The 18,580-nt window shown below is 40.0% G+C and overlaps 1 protein-coding gene across 3 annotated transcripts in view; it reads right to left on the bottom strand.

The window, feature by feature from the left end:
* Positions 1 to 4,831: 4,831 nt before the first annotated feature.
* The window catches only part of LOC149315033 (uncharacterized), a 70,315-nt gene continuing 56,566 nt past the window's right edge, over positions 4,832 to 18,580 (bottom strand). For all 3 annotated transcript variants that reach the window (XR_016281016.1, XR_016281017.1, XM_089522375.1), the window contains one exon: positions 4,832 to 5,266. Coding sequence is in view for 1 of the 3 variants with exons in the window: in XM_089522375.1 (XP_089378501.1) it covers positions 5,103 to 5,266 (164 nt within the window). In the remaining 2 variants the exon portion in view is untranslated. The remainder of the gene's footprint in view (positions 5,267 to 18,580) is intronic.

The raw sequence follows: 18,580 nt of genomic DNA, 5'->3' as shown, positions 1-18,580 counted from the left end.
GCTTTTCCCTCCCCCTGGCTGGCCCAGAGTCTCCCTCCTCCTCCTCCTCCAAGGGTCCACCTCCTCCTTGAGGCTGGCCAATGGCAGAGTGGGGCTGGAAACAGCTCCACCCCAGCTGCTCTGCCATTGGCCAGCCAGCCTCAAGGGGACGAGTGTTCCCTTTAGGCGCGACGGCTGCCAGCCGGGGCCCAAACCCGGGATTTAGACTGAACTGGACCATGACCGTGCCAGTACCCCCAAAACCGTTACAATCACGTGCGCAGCCGGGTTATGGCATCCCTAGTTCCACTATAACAAAAATGCAGATCACTATAAAAGACAAAGGGTGGCAGCTTTGCTGTTATTCATCTTCAACTTTCCCTTCCTCAGTTTCGTTTTTCATTCATACTCCTTTACTGCTTTTTTTATTCTGTTTTTCTGTTCCTATTTCTACTGGAATTGGCAATCTTGAATGTGTGGATTCCCACTACGGGTTTTATAGCTACAAATTCAATGCCAAAATGTTATCTGGGCAATTAGAAGACAAGGGAAACAAGTTGGAACCTATCTCCATGATTACTGGAAAGTAAGTGGGACTTTTAAGTATGCATCCATTGTAAGGTTGCTTTAAACTAAATTGACTGAAAGAACTTTCATTAGTAGAAAGATGTAATGTGGGGCAAGATTATTTTTAATGCTCTTTATTTTTTTGCTTCAGTCTGCATCTTCAGCCCATTACTATAATTTCTTTGTTCATGTTGTTTCAATATTTATTTGCTAATTTGTTCACTGTTCCTCTTTGTGGGTGATTAGTACATTGTACTACTTGGATCAGTTTTGTCTTGCATTATTGCAGAGTCATTTGGACTTGCAGTATTTCTCTGTCGATAAGGAATGTCACATGCAAAAAAGGACACAACTCTTCCAATTGTGTAGTTTGAAAGGCACCATTTATATAGGTGTAGGGAGGCTATGTCTCCTGGAATGCTCTCTTGACATGATTAAAGGTTCAACCGGTTGTCCTTTCCATTCGCTACTCTACTCGTGTTGGTGTTTGGAGTCAAGTTGACTTCAGCTTAGCATAAGCCTATGAATGAGAGATCTCCTCAGTCATCAACTGCCCTGCTGAGGTCTTAAAAACTCAGGGCCATGGCTTCCTTGATTGAGTCCATCCACCTGTAATGTGGTCTTCCTCTTTTCCTGCTGCCTTCCACTTTACTGAGCATTTTTGTCTTTTTTGATGAGTCACGTCATCTCATGGTACATCCAAAATACAACAGCCTCAACCCAAAGGTGAACCTATCATGGTATTTTCTTGCCAAGATTTGGTCAGAAGGGACTTGCCATTGTCTTCCTCTGAGCCTGAGAGAATGTGACTTTCCTGAGGTCATCCAGTGGGATTCCATGGCCAAGCAGGGATTTGAACCCTGGTCTCCAGAGTCATAGTGCAACACTCAAACCACTGCACCATGCTGGCTCTCATCTTTTCTTACAGATATATTTATTCATGCTAACTCAAGTTGTTTCCTCCATTCACTGCAAACATCTCAAAAATGTTCTTTATCATCCTGTTTTGTTGAAAAAAAATCTGGGAGGAAAGGTGCTATTAATATCCAAATCCCCCCTTTTCTTCACCAGCATTACTGCAGAATGTTTTGATCTGTCATTGTCCTTCCTCATCAAAATGACATGGATAGTCTTCCAAGGATTCCTCCATTGAAGAAAGCATAGCTTATTTCATATAACAGAGATCATAGTATTTCTCTTCCTAGTGAAGTCCCTAATTGGCTAAATTCATTTTTTTATTTCATTTTAATATACAGAAGGTGTTCATGCCACACTTCACTCCTCTAGCATTTTATTTCTTTCTCCAGATGTTCAAAAAGAAATCCTTTGATGCAAATAAATGACTCCAAAGTTCAGTGATTCCACTGATGGCTCATCTGTCACAGGTGTTCTGTTGTTCTTTTGGGCTGTTATGCTTTTGCTCACGGTATTCAAATATACATTGGCATGTTTGGTTGAACTGTGAATCTGAAGTGTGACTTGACACTTGGTTCAGGAGGCTGAAAAATCAGTTGCTATCTCTTGTTGGTTTCCAATGTTTCGTGGATGTTTTTCCTCCTAGTTTCTGCTGAGTGACTGGTTGCCTATCAGGAACATAAATGTCCGTACAACTTATTTTAAAAACAAGCTCTGAATATGTTGTGTGCATGCATATGAATTCTAGACGTTTATACAGTGGACCCTTGTTATACGCTGGGGTTTGGTTCCAAGATTCCCCGTGTATAACAAAATCCGTGTATGCTCAAGTCCCATTAAACATAATGACATAGCAAAATGGTGTCCCTTATAAAAAATGGAAAATCAAGGTTTGATATTGGAAATTTATACTTTTTTGAACATTTTCAAACTGTGTATGCTTGAATCCGTGTATAACAATCTGTGTATAAGAAGGGCTGACTGTACTGTTTATCTTTGCTCGTTAAGGATAAACTTTAATTTTGAACACACATTGCTGTGTATTGATTAAATTAGCAATTTAATCTGGCCTTTGTTAACAAATAATTTACCTGGCATAAGGTAAAATGCCTCCTTTTGTTGCGGGAGATTTTGTTGTGTGTATCAGAGCCAGAGCTTTGGGAACTTACTTTTTTATAGCTAGCATGGCCATTTACAATACTGGCTGGGAGGATGTGTAGCTCTCTCTCTCTTTTTTTAAAAGACTCTTCCAAGTCCTTGTCAGAACAAAACTGCCAGAACAAGTCATAATCAAATACAGTAAAAGTAGGACAGGGAGGATTGTGGCTACTGCCACACTGCAGAATTAATATAGTTTGATACTACTTCAACTGTCATGGCTCCTTTTTATGAAATCCTGGGATGTGTAATTTGTTGTGGCACCAGAGCTCTCTGACAAAGAATAGTAAATATCTCACAGAAGTACAAATCCTGGAATTCTGCAGTATTGACCTATCGCAGTTAAAGTGATGTCAAACTGCATTAATTCTGAAGTGCAGATGCAGCCAATGTAGAAATGATTACAGAAATGAAGCACTGCAGCATGGGTCCTCCCTTCCCTTGCTCACCTTTGTAAGATACTCTCTCATGGCATCCTCACTATTAGAGGAAAAAAGTTTGGAGTTTATGACTAGAATATGAAGGTGAAATACTTGTTAGTATTCTAGGCAGAGAAAAGAAGGCGATGTGAAAACTGAAGGAAGAAACATCAACAATTTAAAATGTGCAGGTGGCACCATATTACCTGGAGAAAACACCACAGACCTGGAATGGATACTGAGGAAAGTTAAGGAAGAAAGTGCAAAAGTAGGATTACAGATTAATATTTTTTTAAAAAATATTACTGAAGAAGATTTACATAACTTTTAATTAGATGTAGAAGAAATCAAAATTAAATGTTTTCTATACCTTGGTTCAGTAGGTAATCAAAATGGAGACTATGGTCGAGAAAGCATACGAAGAATAAGGCTTTGAAGGACGGCTATGAAGAAACTAAGTAAGATCCTCAAGGGTAAAGATGTATCAATGAATACCAAGATCGGAATAATTCATGCCATGGTGTTTCTGATTTCTATGTATGGATGTGAAAGGTGGACAGTGAAAAAAGGTGACAGGAACAGAAATAACTCATGTGAAATATGATGATGGAGGAGAGTTGTGCAGATACTATGGATTTTCAAAAAGAAAATAGATTCATTCTCTGAAGATGCCAGCCACAGCTGCTGATGAAACACCAGGAATAAACTCTTCTAGAACACGGCCTCATAGCCTGAAAAACCCAAAAAAACCTACAAATAATTGGGTCTGACAGTTAATCAAACCAGAATGCTCATTAGAAACAAAATGACTAAACTTGGCTATCATATTTTGGCTACATCATGAAATGACCTGCCTCACTGGAAAATATGTAAAATACTTAGCAAAGTAGACATAGGCCTTGAGTTTGCAAGATCTGGGCAGAGGCTGTTACAACAGGGCCTCTCATTTATAAGCTGAAGCCAAAATGATGGCACACACAGCAACAGCAGTATCTTATGGAATCCTGCATTTTGTATCTTGGAGTGGCACAAGAGTCCCCTGCCTTAGGACTCTAAATACTCATCCTTAAATTGCACATCCCAGGATTCCATAGGTGGGACCATTGCAATTAAAGTGGAATCATAGTGCTATAATTCTGTAGTGTGAAAGGGCCCCTTCTTGATTTAGATATATGGAAAATGGTGACTCTATTTTCATGGGGTAGGAGTTGATGGACCCACTCCAGGTTTTAATCCTAATTTTAGAAGATTTCTCTAAGGTTTAGAACCTTAGACCCATAATGGGTTTGGATTAAAACCTGGAACAGTGTTATGGTGCCATGGATAGGGGAGCTACAATCCCCAGTGATTAGGAAATCAACCACCACCTCCTCCATTTTTAATACGGAGGCAGGATAGAAATCCAGTAATAACATTTTTAAAATGGGAAACCATATGTAAAAGGTGCAGTTCCAAAAAGCTCTTTATGCAGTTCAGAAGTGAAGGTAGTGCGGGAGTATTATATTACCTAAGGGAAAGGGTTCCACAACAATGTGAAAAGTAACAGAAATGGCTGGAGATGAACTCTGATGAAGCATAGCCATTTGTTCTGTTTCTGAGTAGACTCCATCACTACCCTCCATAGAATGTTCACCAGAATTTCAGAGATGAAGGGAATCTATGTAGAACATGTGGCCCTTTTCCTGACATGTCACATGAAGTTAACTGTGATAAAGTGTGCGCGCACACAAGCATGTGTGTACACATCCCAGAAATTAAGCAAATCCACATATTACTTCATAACAGTTCACATTTTATTTTTAAGATGGTCATACTCTTTTTGTGCCTTGGGCTGCATCAGTACTGCAGAATTAATACAGTTTGACAACTGCTTTGACTGCCATGGCTCAGTGCTGTGGAATTTTGGGATTTGTACTTTTGGGAGATATTTAGCCTTCTCTGTCAGAGAACATTGGTGCGACAACAAACTACAACTCCCAGGATTCCATAGAATGGAGCCATGACAGTTAACAGGGTTTCAAATTGCATCAATTTTGCGGCAGCAGCCTTTATTTCTTTTATCTTCTATGTTGCTTTTAAAATATCCTTCACTCCAGATAAAGTTTTGGTGGAGTTCATGAAACCTCTTTTATGGAGCTTGTCTTTAACTCTCTTCTGCTGTTGCACTTTGGACACATCCATGAGATGACATGGGTAATTAGAAAATATTATAATGCTTGGGTCCTGTGCTGGGAGAAAAGAGATAAAATAATGTGAAAGACATTTGTAAAAGAGGTAGACTGCATTACAGGTGGATAGACTTAATCAATGACACCATGGCCCTGAGTTTGCAAGACCTGAGCTGTTAATAACAGGATATCTTGGAGGTCTCTCATTCATAAAGTTGCGAGAAGTCGAAGCTGACTTGATGGCAATTAACCACCATAACAATCACATTCTTGGGATTTTCTGCCACACTGGGTAGGCTTTTAAATGTCATTGAATGTGATTCTAAGGAACAAAGCAGCAGCGTACATGTGCGTGCACACACGCACACACGACAGCATTATGTGAGTGTACTACATAGACTACTATCATACAACACTCTGCAGCCTTAAAACCCCTTCAGCACCAACATCTTGGAACAATTACTCCAGACACTCATGTGTGGTATGGCAAGCTGCCTTTTATAATCCGAATACAGTAATAGCTTCTGGAAATGTAGTTACTTAATTTAAATAATTTGATGGACATGCTTCTTTCCAAACATATGCCATATTAAGTATGTGACACATTGGTCCTGGATTGTCAGTTTTTGCTTTAGGCTGAAATACTAACCCTATTTACTTTGTAAGCAAGTCCTATTGAAATCAGTGAGATTTGTATTTTTATTGTTAAACACTGGCATGCCTAAATACCCTAAAAGTATCAGATCCATTTGATCTTGGGAATTAAGCAATGTCAGCCCTGGTTAGTACTTCGATGGGAGTCTGCCAATGAAGACCAAGTGCTGTAGGCTAAATTTCAGAAGAAACCGGCAAAACCACCTCTGATTACTCCTTGACTAAGAAAACTCTATGAAATTTATGGGGTCACCATAAGCCAATAGGTAACGTAAAGAAATATTCACACACATATAAAGGCAAACAGGTGATAAAGCATCTGATAATAGGCATCTTTTTACAAAGTCTTTTTATGTCCACACAGCCCCCACATTTTGCTCCTTGTCCTCTATTTAGATAGAAAGGATTTTTTTAGCAGCATTGACTTTCAGAGGATGCCAAGGGAAGGCTGAAGAAACATAGATGTTTGGTGTTGGATTGCAGCGGTGTCTCTGTAATAAACAGTGCAGTGAGCAAAAACTAAGATGGGAAAGAATGGAGTTCAGCTCTAGCCAATCTTATTGTAGTTGTGTGTGCCTGCTGGCAACAGGCAAAGTAAACACTAGCTGACTCCAGAACTGAGGATGCACAAAAAGCAAAACAGAGGGAAAAGCACAGAGCAGATATACCTACTTCACCAGCTACCCCCTACATGCATGTGACACTGCTTTAACTACCATGGCTCTATGCTACAGGATTCTGCAATTTGTAGATTTAGCCTTCTCTGTCAGAAGTCCTGGTGCCACAGCAAACCATAAATCCCAGGTTTCCATAGGATGGAGCCATGACAGTTAAAGCGGTGTTAACCTGCATTTATACTGCAGTGTGGTGGCAGCCCTATTGAAGTACTTTTCTTTGTTGACTCTGAGCCACATGCTAGTTTTCCAACAGCAGCATAATCTGTTTTTATACCATGCACTTCATTTAACTCATCTGCACTGTAGTGCAGCATTTTTGACCTTCATCATCTATATAGGGTTGCCAGCTTCCTGGCATTGTTCATGCATTTTTAACTGCATTACATTAGGATCAACTCAGCTGGAGAGACTCTTTCCATAACTCACTAACCTTCACTTAGTGACTTTCCTTTAGATGTTAAGTATATCTCAAAGTACAGGAGCCTCACCAGAAGAAAAGGGGGTTGGCAACTGTTGCTGTGATTTACTATAGTGTTATGCTAAAGACAGATTTGATTATGTGACCCCTTCCCATATACAGTATTTGGCATGGCAAAATGTTCTGTGAGTGGCACTGCTGCAGCAATGGCATTAACATTATTCATTTTTCCCTTTTATGAAAAGAGGAGGTTTATAGCAGAATCTAAATATTTGCAGGACCAAATCAAATTTGTTTCCTGACATACAGAGACTAAGAAGCTGAGGTGTGTGTGTGTGTGTGTGTGTGTGTGTGTGTGTTCTGGCTAACATGGGACTAAAGTTTTAAGAAAGTTGAAAGTCCTTTCAAAGATCTTTTTGCTGGAATACGTTTCTTTTTGTACTCCTGGGATCTTTGGTCACACAGATTTTTGAAGCAGGGCAAAAGCCTTCAAAATATATTTTAACCAGAACCATTAATGGGAGAATTTGCATCAAACTGCTATTAAGGGGGATCTAATTTAGTTATTATTGTTTTATTGTATTTTATCTCTGTTGTAATCCCACCTTGATCCTCAGGGAGAAGAGGGAAAATATTTAAAATAATAATAATTATTATTATTATTATTAAACAAATAGGAAGAGGACCAATCAAGCTGCCAACTTAATAATAAAAAAAGAGGAAAAGTTGTTGAGATGTTCTGGGGAGGTAATGTTTTAATGTAAATCAACTGACTGATTTCTTGTTTCTTTTTCACATACCTACTAAGAAATAAATTTGTGTAGCTTCAAGTCATTTCCAACCTAAGGTGGCACTAAAGTGACCCTTTCGCAGTGTTATTTTGGTAAGATTTGCCGATGGGGGGCATTGCCTTTGCCTCCGTCTAAGGCCATGCGAGTGTGATTTGCCCAGGCTCACCCTGTGTTTTTCCATAGCTCAGTGGGGATTTGAAATTTGGTCACCAGAATCACCAGTCATAGTGTAATGCTCAAACCACTACACCACGCTGGTTCTCTAAGAAATAGAAAATGGTGTACAATAAAGAGTATAGGCGGGAAGGACAGTTGTGGTCTTCCAAATGTTGGACTGCAATGCCCATCTGCCCTAGCCACCTATGAAGGATGATGGAAATTACAGTCCAACAATACCTGCCACAAATTGCCCATCCCTGGTATGTAGGATTGCAGGTTTGCTATTCCTTTAATCTGAATGAATTATTTGATTTTCATTCTGAGAAAGACATGCTAGGTTGGCACTGGGTAATACATTGCAAGTACTTAACCAGCCTTCCCACTCTCTGTGAAGTTTATTTTCTTTCAAATGTCTTAAGTTTAGCAAAGTTTTTAGGAAGTGTGTGCATCAGTTTTATTCTAAGTAGTACTCCTGGAACCTTCTTCCCCCGCGAGCAAGAACCATCACTTCTTTAACCAGCTTCAAAACGGAGCTGAAGACCATCCTGTTCAGAGAAGCATTCCCAGGCATTGCATAATTGTCACTTGCTATTTGATGTTCTTTTGTTATCTGTTTTATTGAATCATTTCCTGTATTGCTATGTATTTTATATGTATTATCCTACTAGAAAGGCCCCTTCCCCACCACCACTCCCTTCTCCTTTTGTGTCATGTCTTTTTAGATTGTAAGCCTGAGGGCAGGGAACTGTCCAATTAAAAAGATTGTATGTACAGTGCTGTGTAAATTTACAGTGCTTTATAAATAAAGGTTAATAATAATAATAATAATAATAATAACAACAACAACAACAACACTTTCAATGGCTTGACAGAGGAAGAATCCCTATTAGAGGTTAGAATCTGAATTTTAGTTTCATTTTTTACTTCCCTCTGAGGCTCCCTCACCTAAGATTTCAACTGCAGTTTTGAGAGTCATGTGAGCAGTTTGTCTGTCTTCTCAAAAGAGCCTCAAAGCGGTGGGCCAAGTTGGGCAAAGTCTCGTTTAAAGCAAACAGCTGCTTCTTTTGTTTAGCATTTTAACTACTTCTGTTGAGGATGTTAAGTGTATAAACTCCTCTGAGTTCACCATGCTATTAAAATAGCTCATATAGTAGGCTGTTGTTTATAAGGCCTTTTGTTGTAGTTGCATGCCTTCAAATCATTTCAGACTTATAGCGATCTGAAGATAAACCTATCACTGTTTTCTGGGGCTGAGAGTGTGTGACTTATGCAAGGTCATCCATGGCTGAGTGTCTCCAAGGCAGTAGTCCATTGCTCGAACCAGTACACCATGCTGGCTAAGGTCTTAGTTTCTCACAAGATAGGTTTCCTTGCAAGAATGTCATTCCTTTGAAGGACTACTTATATACATCAGTGGCACCCAAACATTTTTTCCCTTGGGAGCCCCCACCCACCCTTTATATATACATGCAGACACTGCATGCACATACCCATTCGATGTAATATATGAACAAAAAAGTTTTGTTTATTTACTGTACTTATTTTCATTTTCACATTCATGTATATTCATATTTTAACATTTCATAAGGAAATAAAATTGTTCAAATTAGAACAGTTTTTTAAAGTAAATTCAGTATTTAACTCAACACATGTGTAAATGTTATACATTAAAAAGTTTGGGAAGAGGATGGGGGGAACAGGACCTTCAAGTCCTATGTCTCCCTTGAGCAACTCTCATCCCCTTCTAGGGGTCCTGCCCCACTTTTGAGAACCACTGTGTTAGTTTGCAATGCTAAAAGAGATTTCTACTTTGTAGGTGCTTTAAATGCAGAATTAATAAGTACCTGATTATTAATTCTGCTTTGAAAGCACCTACAAAGTAGACATCTCTTTTAGCAAGTAACCATGTGTCAAGAGGCCTTGAGGCTCAAGAAAAAATGGATGCAGCTGTCTGGTTTAAAACATTGCTCAGAGCGTGCTTTATAAAAATAATAATATGAAAGAAAGCCAGAGAGGTTACTAATTCAACGCCTGGAAAAAATATAGTCAGCCCTCCATATCCATGGATTCTAGAACCATGGATTCAACCATCCATAAATATTGATTTTGCCATTTTATATATAAGGGACATCATTTTATTATCCATTCGTATATAATGGCACATGAGCATCCACAGATTTTGATATCCACGGGGGTCCTGGAACAAGATGCTAGCACATACCAAATGCTCACTGCACTTTTCTTTTGAAAAACAGGTGCCAGAATTTTCAAATTTTGCTTCAGTTGAAGGACATAACCCATATTGGCTGGGGCCACTGGGATTTGTCATCCAAAAAAGTGACTTTTCCAAACTTTGCAGTGATTGCATTCATTACTAGTCACAGAAAAAAACAACAACAAGTGAATTCAGAAATTTGTAGTATTCAAAGACATAGTTGTACTCATCTTGTATTAGTAGGCAAAGTGATCTTGTAGCACCTTTGAGACTGAAAGATGTTTAGCACAAGCTTTCGTAGACTGGGTCTTTTTCAAGTCTACAAAAGCAAGATCACTTTAGGAATCTTTGTTTGTTACTCAGTTTTAATCTGAATTTTTAATCCTAAATCATTTTTAATCTGACCCCCATTGGTTTAGATTGAGTGTAAAGTTACCATAAAAATGTACCACCGTGCATGCTTGGGTAGCTTTTTGGGGAGAGGTTTGACTCTGTTTCTTCACTGAAACACTGCATGCTGAGCTGAAGCAAATGCAAAACTGGGTAATCAAATGCTGTAATAACTGAAAGTGACTGTTGCTTCAGTCCTTTCCCTTTTGGTCACAGTGTTTCTCATTAATCACGTGTGTGTATTGGTATTCTTGCATTTGTAGAGCGGGTTTTCAATTTAAGGTCACCCTTCAATTTCTGGAGAATATAATTTAAAGCTATTTATAGAGCTTTGTGATTGCTTGTAATAACTAATAGGGAGAAAGAGAAGGACTTGGGGAGGGAGGGAAAGATGGGGGCTGAAAGGGAAAGGCCCTCTGTAATGGAGAAATAAATGTGTAACAGCTGTGCCTGCTTTAACTTGATTAAAGGTCCTTTAAAAAGTGCAAACATAAGAATGACTTTGGACAAAGGGGCAGAAGGGAGCTTGCTATCTGTTTCATTGCAAAAGCCCTTTGCAGGCGTCACATTGGGAGCCCTGGATCTCTGTGTTTAAAGTTTACTTTGCCGTTTGTCTTGAGTGGGGTCAGTGTTGTAGTGAATAATTTATAGGCACCATGAATGAGCTCATTAGTCACCTTTTCAGAGTTTAAATGAGTTTGGTGGTTGTCATTACATGGGCCTTCTGTTCAGCCGCATGGCAAAATGACAGTTTGGCAGTTGGCTGGCTTGTAGCAGGGAAGGCCGCCTCTTTTCAGAGCTGGATTTGCTTTTGTGCTCTATTCAGGCTCCCCTTTCTGTTTGCCCAGCGCTGGTCCAGCAACTCTCATGCTTCAGACATTTCTTCGCCAAAGAAGCGGTAGCCGCTACGCACATCATATACGCAGCCTGGTGAATGCACTGGGGTAGGGGGATTCTCCATATGGTTTTTCTATCTATCCATCAACATTTTCCCCCCAATTTCTGAAACTCTTACAAAGTTTTTGAGCCCTCTTTTTCAATGTTCTAGTCTTTTTCTTGGTTAGTTTTCATTTTCGTTTTCTCTTCAGAAGTTTCTACAGGAGTTCTAAAGGAGCCAAGGAATCTTAAATAGTCCAAAGGGTTGTCTACACATTTTGTTTTGCAACACGACTATGCGAATAATCTGTCATACATTCCCAATTTGTTGTTAACACTGTTTTTTTTTATCAGAACTGCATCTCTGCACATTTCTATGAGTTCTTTTGCCTATACATGTCAGCACTGCAAATAAAGATGGAGTCAATGGTGTGGATATATTCAAAATATGTTCAGCATATGCATATTTTATCCCAGGTCCATTCATATTGGTTATTCACACAACCAACAATGTGAATCCTTCAGGATAGAACAGAAAGAAGAAGAAGAAAACCAGGAGCATATGTCCTGGTTTTTGTAAGTGGTTTGGCACTGCCTCCAAAATAAGATGGGTGCATTCAATTTGCATGTGAACAACAGATTCTAGCCACATTCTACCGGGATTATTTTGATTGTCTCGACAAGCCCCTAAGAGAGATCTCATTCTCCAAGCATGTATAGCAGCCAAGACACACACTGTCTACATACAAGCAAGATGAATCAATGAGCTCAAGGAAGCACTGCATTTTACTGAAATATGAAAAATATTTTTTGAAGTGAGGGAAACTGAGGTGATCTCCTTTTCACAAACTGCTTGAACAACAATGAATGGGCATGGAACACTGCTGGGAAGATGACAGAACTGTGGAGGAGGGGAACATAATGGCATATTTTTTTGGGGGGAAGCATGGCTGACTATTGTTGTGTGCCTTCAAGTCATTGCTGGCTTATGGTGACCCTATCTTGGGGTTTTCTTGGCAAGTTTTTTCAGAGGAGATTTGCCATTGCCATCCTCTGAGGCTGAAAGAATGTGACTTGCACAAGGTCACCCAGTAGGTTTACATGGCTGATTAGAAAGCCAGAATCGTGCGCTAGAGTATTCCATACTGCAGTGTCTTAATGCAGATCTTACTGGGTTAGAATTTCCTGTTTTAGGACTTTATCACACAGGGAAAATCGGGGGCTTGAACAGCAATTATCCCATGAAAATCGCGCAATCGCGATTAACATTTTCAAACACATCACAATTCAAGAGCCATTAACCCAGGAATAAACAGGCAATAAACAGCAACAAATCATTCATGAATGATTTGTTGCTGTTTATTGCCTGTTTATTCCCAGGATAATGGCTCTTTAATTGTGACGTTGTATGAAAATGTTAATCGCGATTGCACAATTTTCACAGGGTAATATAATAGTGATGCACTCATTTGCAAATTTAAGCCCATATCCTTTTATCCATTCAGGGCTCTGTGTGTGTATGTGTGTGCGCGCGCGCTGTGTGCCTTCAAGTTGTTTCCAACTTATGGAGACCCTAAGGCAAACCTATCATGGGGTTTTCTTGCCAAGATTTGTTCAGAGAAGGTTTGCCATTGCCTTCTTCTAAGGCTGAGAGCATGCAACCTGTTCAAGATCACCCAGTGGGTTTCATGGCTGAGCTGGGAATCAAACCCTGGTCTCCGGAGTTGTAGTCCAACACTCAAACCACTACGCCACACTGGCTTTCTTATTCATGACTTTATATTTTAGAAAACATGTAGAAAGGGGGGGAGGTGTTATTTGACAAAAGATATGTTATAACTGCCGTATCAAGAGAAATGAGATAATGAGAAACAAAGCTAATACAAAGCAGGAGGTGTTATCTAAGTCGACTCTTGCTGGCCCCCAATATCTGAAGACAAGCCTTTTCCACAGGATAGTTGTTGGTACTTTGCCAATGGGAAAGTTAGATGAGACACGTTCTACAAGTTTTTACCCTGCAGTTTTTCCCAGGACAGCTGTTTAGATGAAACAGCACATTATGGTAGCATAAGGATGACACTCCCTGTAGCTGAATGACTGGGTGTGTGCTCTGCATACAAACGGTCCCAAGTTCAATTTCTGGCATCTCCAGCCAGACCTTGAAAAACTCCACTCTGAAACTTTTCATCTATACAACATAGACAATATTGGGCGAGATGGATCAGTTTATCTAGAATCTCGTGCATGTGTTTGTACTTAGAAGCCTAGATATAGAATCTATTAATATGATTGTGGTTGGATATCTAGTTCAAGAATCAAATGCATGTGCTTGCAGTTGGATATCTAGTTCTAGAATCTTATGCATGTACTTGCAGGTGACAGTGATATGAACTAATGTTGTTTTTGTATTTATTTATATCTTCATTTTTCCCAGTCTGACACTCAAGGTACCTTACAACAGGTAAAAGAAGCATAGCTAAAAATATGTCAAATATAAAAATTAAAATATTGCTAAACTATCTTTGACATTATAACCAGATACAAAACATAGCAGGTAAAACACACACAGAGAGACATACAGACACACATACAGATGTAGAGAGAGAGAGAGAGAGAGAGAGAGAGAGAGAGAGAGAGAGAGAGACTGAGACATGTACAGCACAGTTCTGCACAGCTTAGTCCCCTTAAATAGACTTCAAAGGCCTGCTAAATTTTATAAAGTCTTAAGCTTTCTGAGGAAAGAGAGAAAACAGACTAAATTTTCTGGGAGCTTTCTGGTTCCTGAGATACAGCCACCAAGCAAGCCCTCTTCCATGTTCCATCAGACGCTCCTTCAAAGAAGGTGGGACAGAGAGAAGGCCCTCTGCAGTAAATCTCAAAGCATATGCAGGCTAATATGGATGAACATAGTCCTTTGGATAACATGAATCTAGAGCTTAAAAGATCATCACCAGCACCTTGAATTCTAACCAGAAATGGACAGGCAGTCAGTGGAGCTTCTGCAATAAAGGAGTTGGGTGCTCCCTGTTAACAATCTGGCTGAAGCTCTTTGGACCAGCTTAAATTTCTAAAAACTCTTCAAAGGTTGATCCACAAAGAGCACATTCCCGAAAAGGACATGTAACTAAGGCATGTGTCACTGTGGCCAGATCAAATGTCACAATGAATGTGTGTAGCTGGAGCACAAAACTTGACACTGCAAAAACACTCCTGGCCACCACTGAAACCTGAGCTTTCAGGCTTCCTGATGGAGAGTGGTGGAGTCTCCTTCTTTGGAGATTATTAAAGAGAGGCTGGACAGCCATCTGTTGGGGGTGCTTTGATTGTGTATTCCTGCATGGCAGGGGGTTGGGCTGGACAGCCCTTGTCAAGGGAAGTGCAACTCCACCCAGCACAGGCTGAATCCCTAGTAGAAAACAGTAAAGTTATTGATAACGTAGGAAATGTTTTCTTGAAAGGGGCACTTAATTAAATTTATTTTTAACGAAAGTGATTGATTTAAGGTAGAATTTAATAATTAAATTTGATAATTAAGTTACAATGTAATTAAATAGGACAGTGCTAAAGAGCCAACAAATTTTACATTTTCTAGTGGGTTCTTTATGCAAAGCCCAATTCTTTTATGTATTGGAAGCTTACTTTCTTTTTGTTTGTCCCTCAGTATTGAGAAATTATAATCTTTAGGTCACAAAATTCAAATTCAAAAGTAGTTTTAATGGGATGAATTGTGTTGAGGTTAGCAGTCTCAGCAACTGATCTTGCTTCCCCATCCCATTGCTAAAACATAATAAGGGATTATACTCGATTGATACATTTATTGTGTATATAACATCTGGATAATGAGATGAGGTTACGAGATAGGTGTTAAAGAAAGCGAGATGGTTTTTTTTGTTGAATGGATGAGTAGTTGCGTTTTCAAATGTTCATGTAGGGTGTTTTCTTGTCCCAAGCAACTAAAAACATAAGACAACATGGGGGAGTAAATTTTGCTGTTGTCAGCTGTTTTCAAGTCAATCTGGACTCATGGTGACCCTGTGAATGAGACGTCTTCAAGTCCACCTATTCTCTATCAGATGCCATTTTTACTTTCATCATGGTAAGGTTTTTATGGAGGCATTTAACATAAACTTGCATGACAATTCATAATAACCTTAAGTCAGTCCCCCTCCCTAACCTAAATGCAAGAGAACTAGATTTTTAAAAAGCTGATTAACAGTTAATTAAATGCATTAACCTTTTCCTACGAACTTTCTTGTCTCTGACAGATGGAAACAAAATATTTCCTTTTGCATCCCTAGACAATCTAATTAGAGAGTAAATGTTGTTGGGTATGTTTAACTTGCAATTACCTATAACAGATATAGTTAGATGTTCCTGTGTGTGATTTGAAGGACAGTGATGAGAGTTTGCTAACATCTTTGAAGACCTTGCTCATGGTGCCACCATGAGGTGTGAAGTAAGTGAGCATATGAGCAGATGGGGCCTTTTCCAATGATACAGCAGACAGTGATCAGGAGCACTTTTGTTTTACTGTATTTTATTTTCTCTTTCAGCTGTGGATCTGTTGGACACCTCTCCAGGCTTCTTCTGGCTGAAACTGCAGTCATGTCTTCTTTTTTCCACCCAGAGATGTTTAATGTTTGTCTGTTGATTATGCTTGTTGTTAACAGGTCGACTTCAACTTATGGTGACCCTATGAATAAGAGACCTCCAAATCACCTTGTCATCAACAGCCCTGTTCAGATCTTGCACACTTAGGACTGCACACTCATGGCTATGGCTTCCTTGATTGTGTCTATCCACCTGTCGTGTAGTCTTTCTTTTTTTCCTGCTGCCTTCTACCTTGACAAGCTTCCTTGTCTTTTCTAGTGAGTCATGACTTCTCATGATACAACTAAATTATGACAATCTCAGTTTAGATACTCAGTTCTAGTGGGAGTTCAGGCTTGATTTGCTCTAGAATCCATTTATTTGTCTTTAGTTAGTTGTCTGCAGAGCTCTCCTCTTACACCACATTTCAGACAAGTTGATTCTCTTCCTATGAGCTTTCTTAACTGTCTAGCTTTCATAACCATATAAACCATCTATACTCATCTATAAATCTAAAAATCTATGCCCAAAAATTGACCCCAAAATCCCAGGTCAACTTATTTACAGGTCACTACGGTAATGTGATAGCAGCTCTTGCAGATTTCACCATACAATGCAGAGAGGAATTTATTTCTCTCTGGAGCTAGCAGAAAGAATCCTGGATGACTGATTGATATTGCTGTTTGTTTAAGATCCTCTCTCCCACCCGCCCACATGTCTGGCTGAAACGAAAGCTGAAACGATAAAGCAAAAAGCCTCAGTGAGAGTCTCTCTTGCCATATGCACACATACACACAATGAAGGAGCCTCAAAGTTTTACTCTCAACCTATCCATAGGTCATAGCAAAATTAATAATTTTGGCCCCAAAATCTGGCATTGACTTATACATGAAGTCAACTTATAGTTGAGTAGCTACGGTAGATACTGGAAATATAGTGGCATGGAAAATTCTGACTTTGGTAGTCAGTGATATACTTGCCTAATTCCCTCATAGGTGCTCTTCTGAGTCCTTCTATTTCTTGACTGCAGTTCCCATTTTGATTAATGACTGAGACAAGGTATAGGAAATCATTCACTATTCCAATGTTCAGTTGTAAACCTGCCTTTGTACTTTCCTTTATAAACAGGCCTTTTAGTACGTACCGTGTATGTACTAGGGTTGCCTGGGGGCGTCTCTTTCAGACACCCCCAACCCTAGTACGTACAGGGTATGTACAAAATGACGACGCCCATTCTACATGGGCGCCACCATTAGGACATCACGGCCGTGCCGCCTCCAAACAGAGCAGGGCGGACGTGATGTCCTGGTGCCGCGGAAGGGCGCCTGTGGCACCCATTCTGTGGCGCTGGAAGGAGCTCCATTTTGGAGCTCCTTCTGGGTTTTGTGTTGCTGGTGCAGCCTTTACACGGCTGCGCCAGCGACACAAAGGAGAAAGGGGCCGAGTGGCCCCTTTCTCCTTTCCCCGCTGCTGTCAGGGTGTCCTTGGGGCATGAAGCCCCAAGGACACCCCTTTCCAGGCAGTGGGGAAGCAGCCTTTTGCTGCTTCCCCTCAGCCTGGAAAATTGGCAGATCAGGGCCTCAGGGCTGCCGCTGTGGCAGCTGAAGCCCCGATCCGTCGGGGAAAGGCCGCCCCAATTACTTTCCTCAGTAATTGTTCCAAGTTTTTGTTATTTCCTGCTAGTAGTATGGTGTGTTGCTGTTCTTTCCTCCAATTTTCACACCTTTCTTGGGCGTGATACAGACAGCCAAAATAAAGCTGCTTCGAATCACTTTGGAGGTATGGTGTTTCAATGATACATGCGTCCTAAGAGTCCAGAAGCCGCACCAAAGCCACGGTCCAGTCCTAAGGACTGGAGTGCAGCTTTGGTGCAGCTTCGGGACTCTTAGGATGCATGCATCATGTAAACACCATACCTCCAAAGTGACTCGAAGCAGCTTTATTTTGGCTGTCTGTATAGGGCCTCAGACTCTAATTCAGCTTTGTGTATGATACACTAAGCATGCAAGTTAAACAGATAAGGTGAAAAAATACAGCCTTATTTGACCCCTTGCTAACTGGAAACCATTATATTTCTCTGTATTCTGTCTTAACAGTAACCTCCTTTCCTGAGTACAGGTTACACATTAGGGTAATCAAAAGTTGTGGTAAACCCATTTCTTTGAGAGTTTTTAATGATCTGTACAATCAAAGGCTTTGCTATAGTCTATAAAGCACAGGCTGATTTTCATCTGAAATTCATTGGTGCACTCCATTATCCAACATATATTTGCAGTGTGATCCCTAGTGCCTCTTCCTCTTCTGAACCCAGCTTGGACATCTGGCATTTCTCATTCAATATATGGAAAAAAATCTTTGTTACAGAATTCTGATCATCATTTTGGTTGCATGGGAGAGTAATGCAATGTTCTTGTGGTTACTGCAATCCCTGGTGTCCCCTTTCTTGGGGTTTGGTATATATATTGAGTATTTCTAATCTGTGGGTCATCTTTTGTTTTCCATATTTGTTGGCAGTTTTAAGTTAGAACTAGAGTCGCTTTTGTTCCTGTAGCCTGAAACAGCATTATTGGTATGCCATCTGTTCCTGGTGATTTATTTCTCCCA

The sequence above is a fragment of the Sceloporus occidentalis genome, unplaced genomic scaffold (assembly GCF_023333645.1).
Source record: "Sceloporus occidentalis isolate IW3139 unplaced genomic scaffold, rSceOcc1.0.p SCAF_4, whole genome shotgun sequence".
NCBI lineage: Eukaryota > Metazoa > Chordata > Lepidosauria > Squamata > Phrynosomatidae > Sceloporus > Sceloporus occidentalis.
This window is presented reverse-complemented; position numbering and strand designations above follow the sequence as displayed.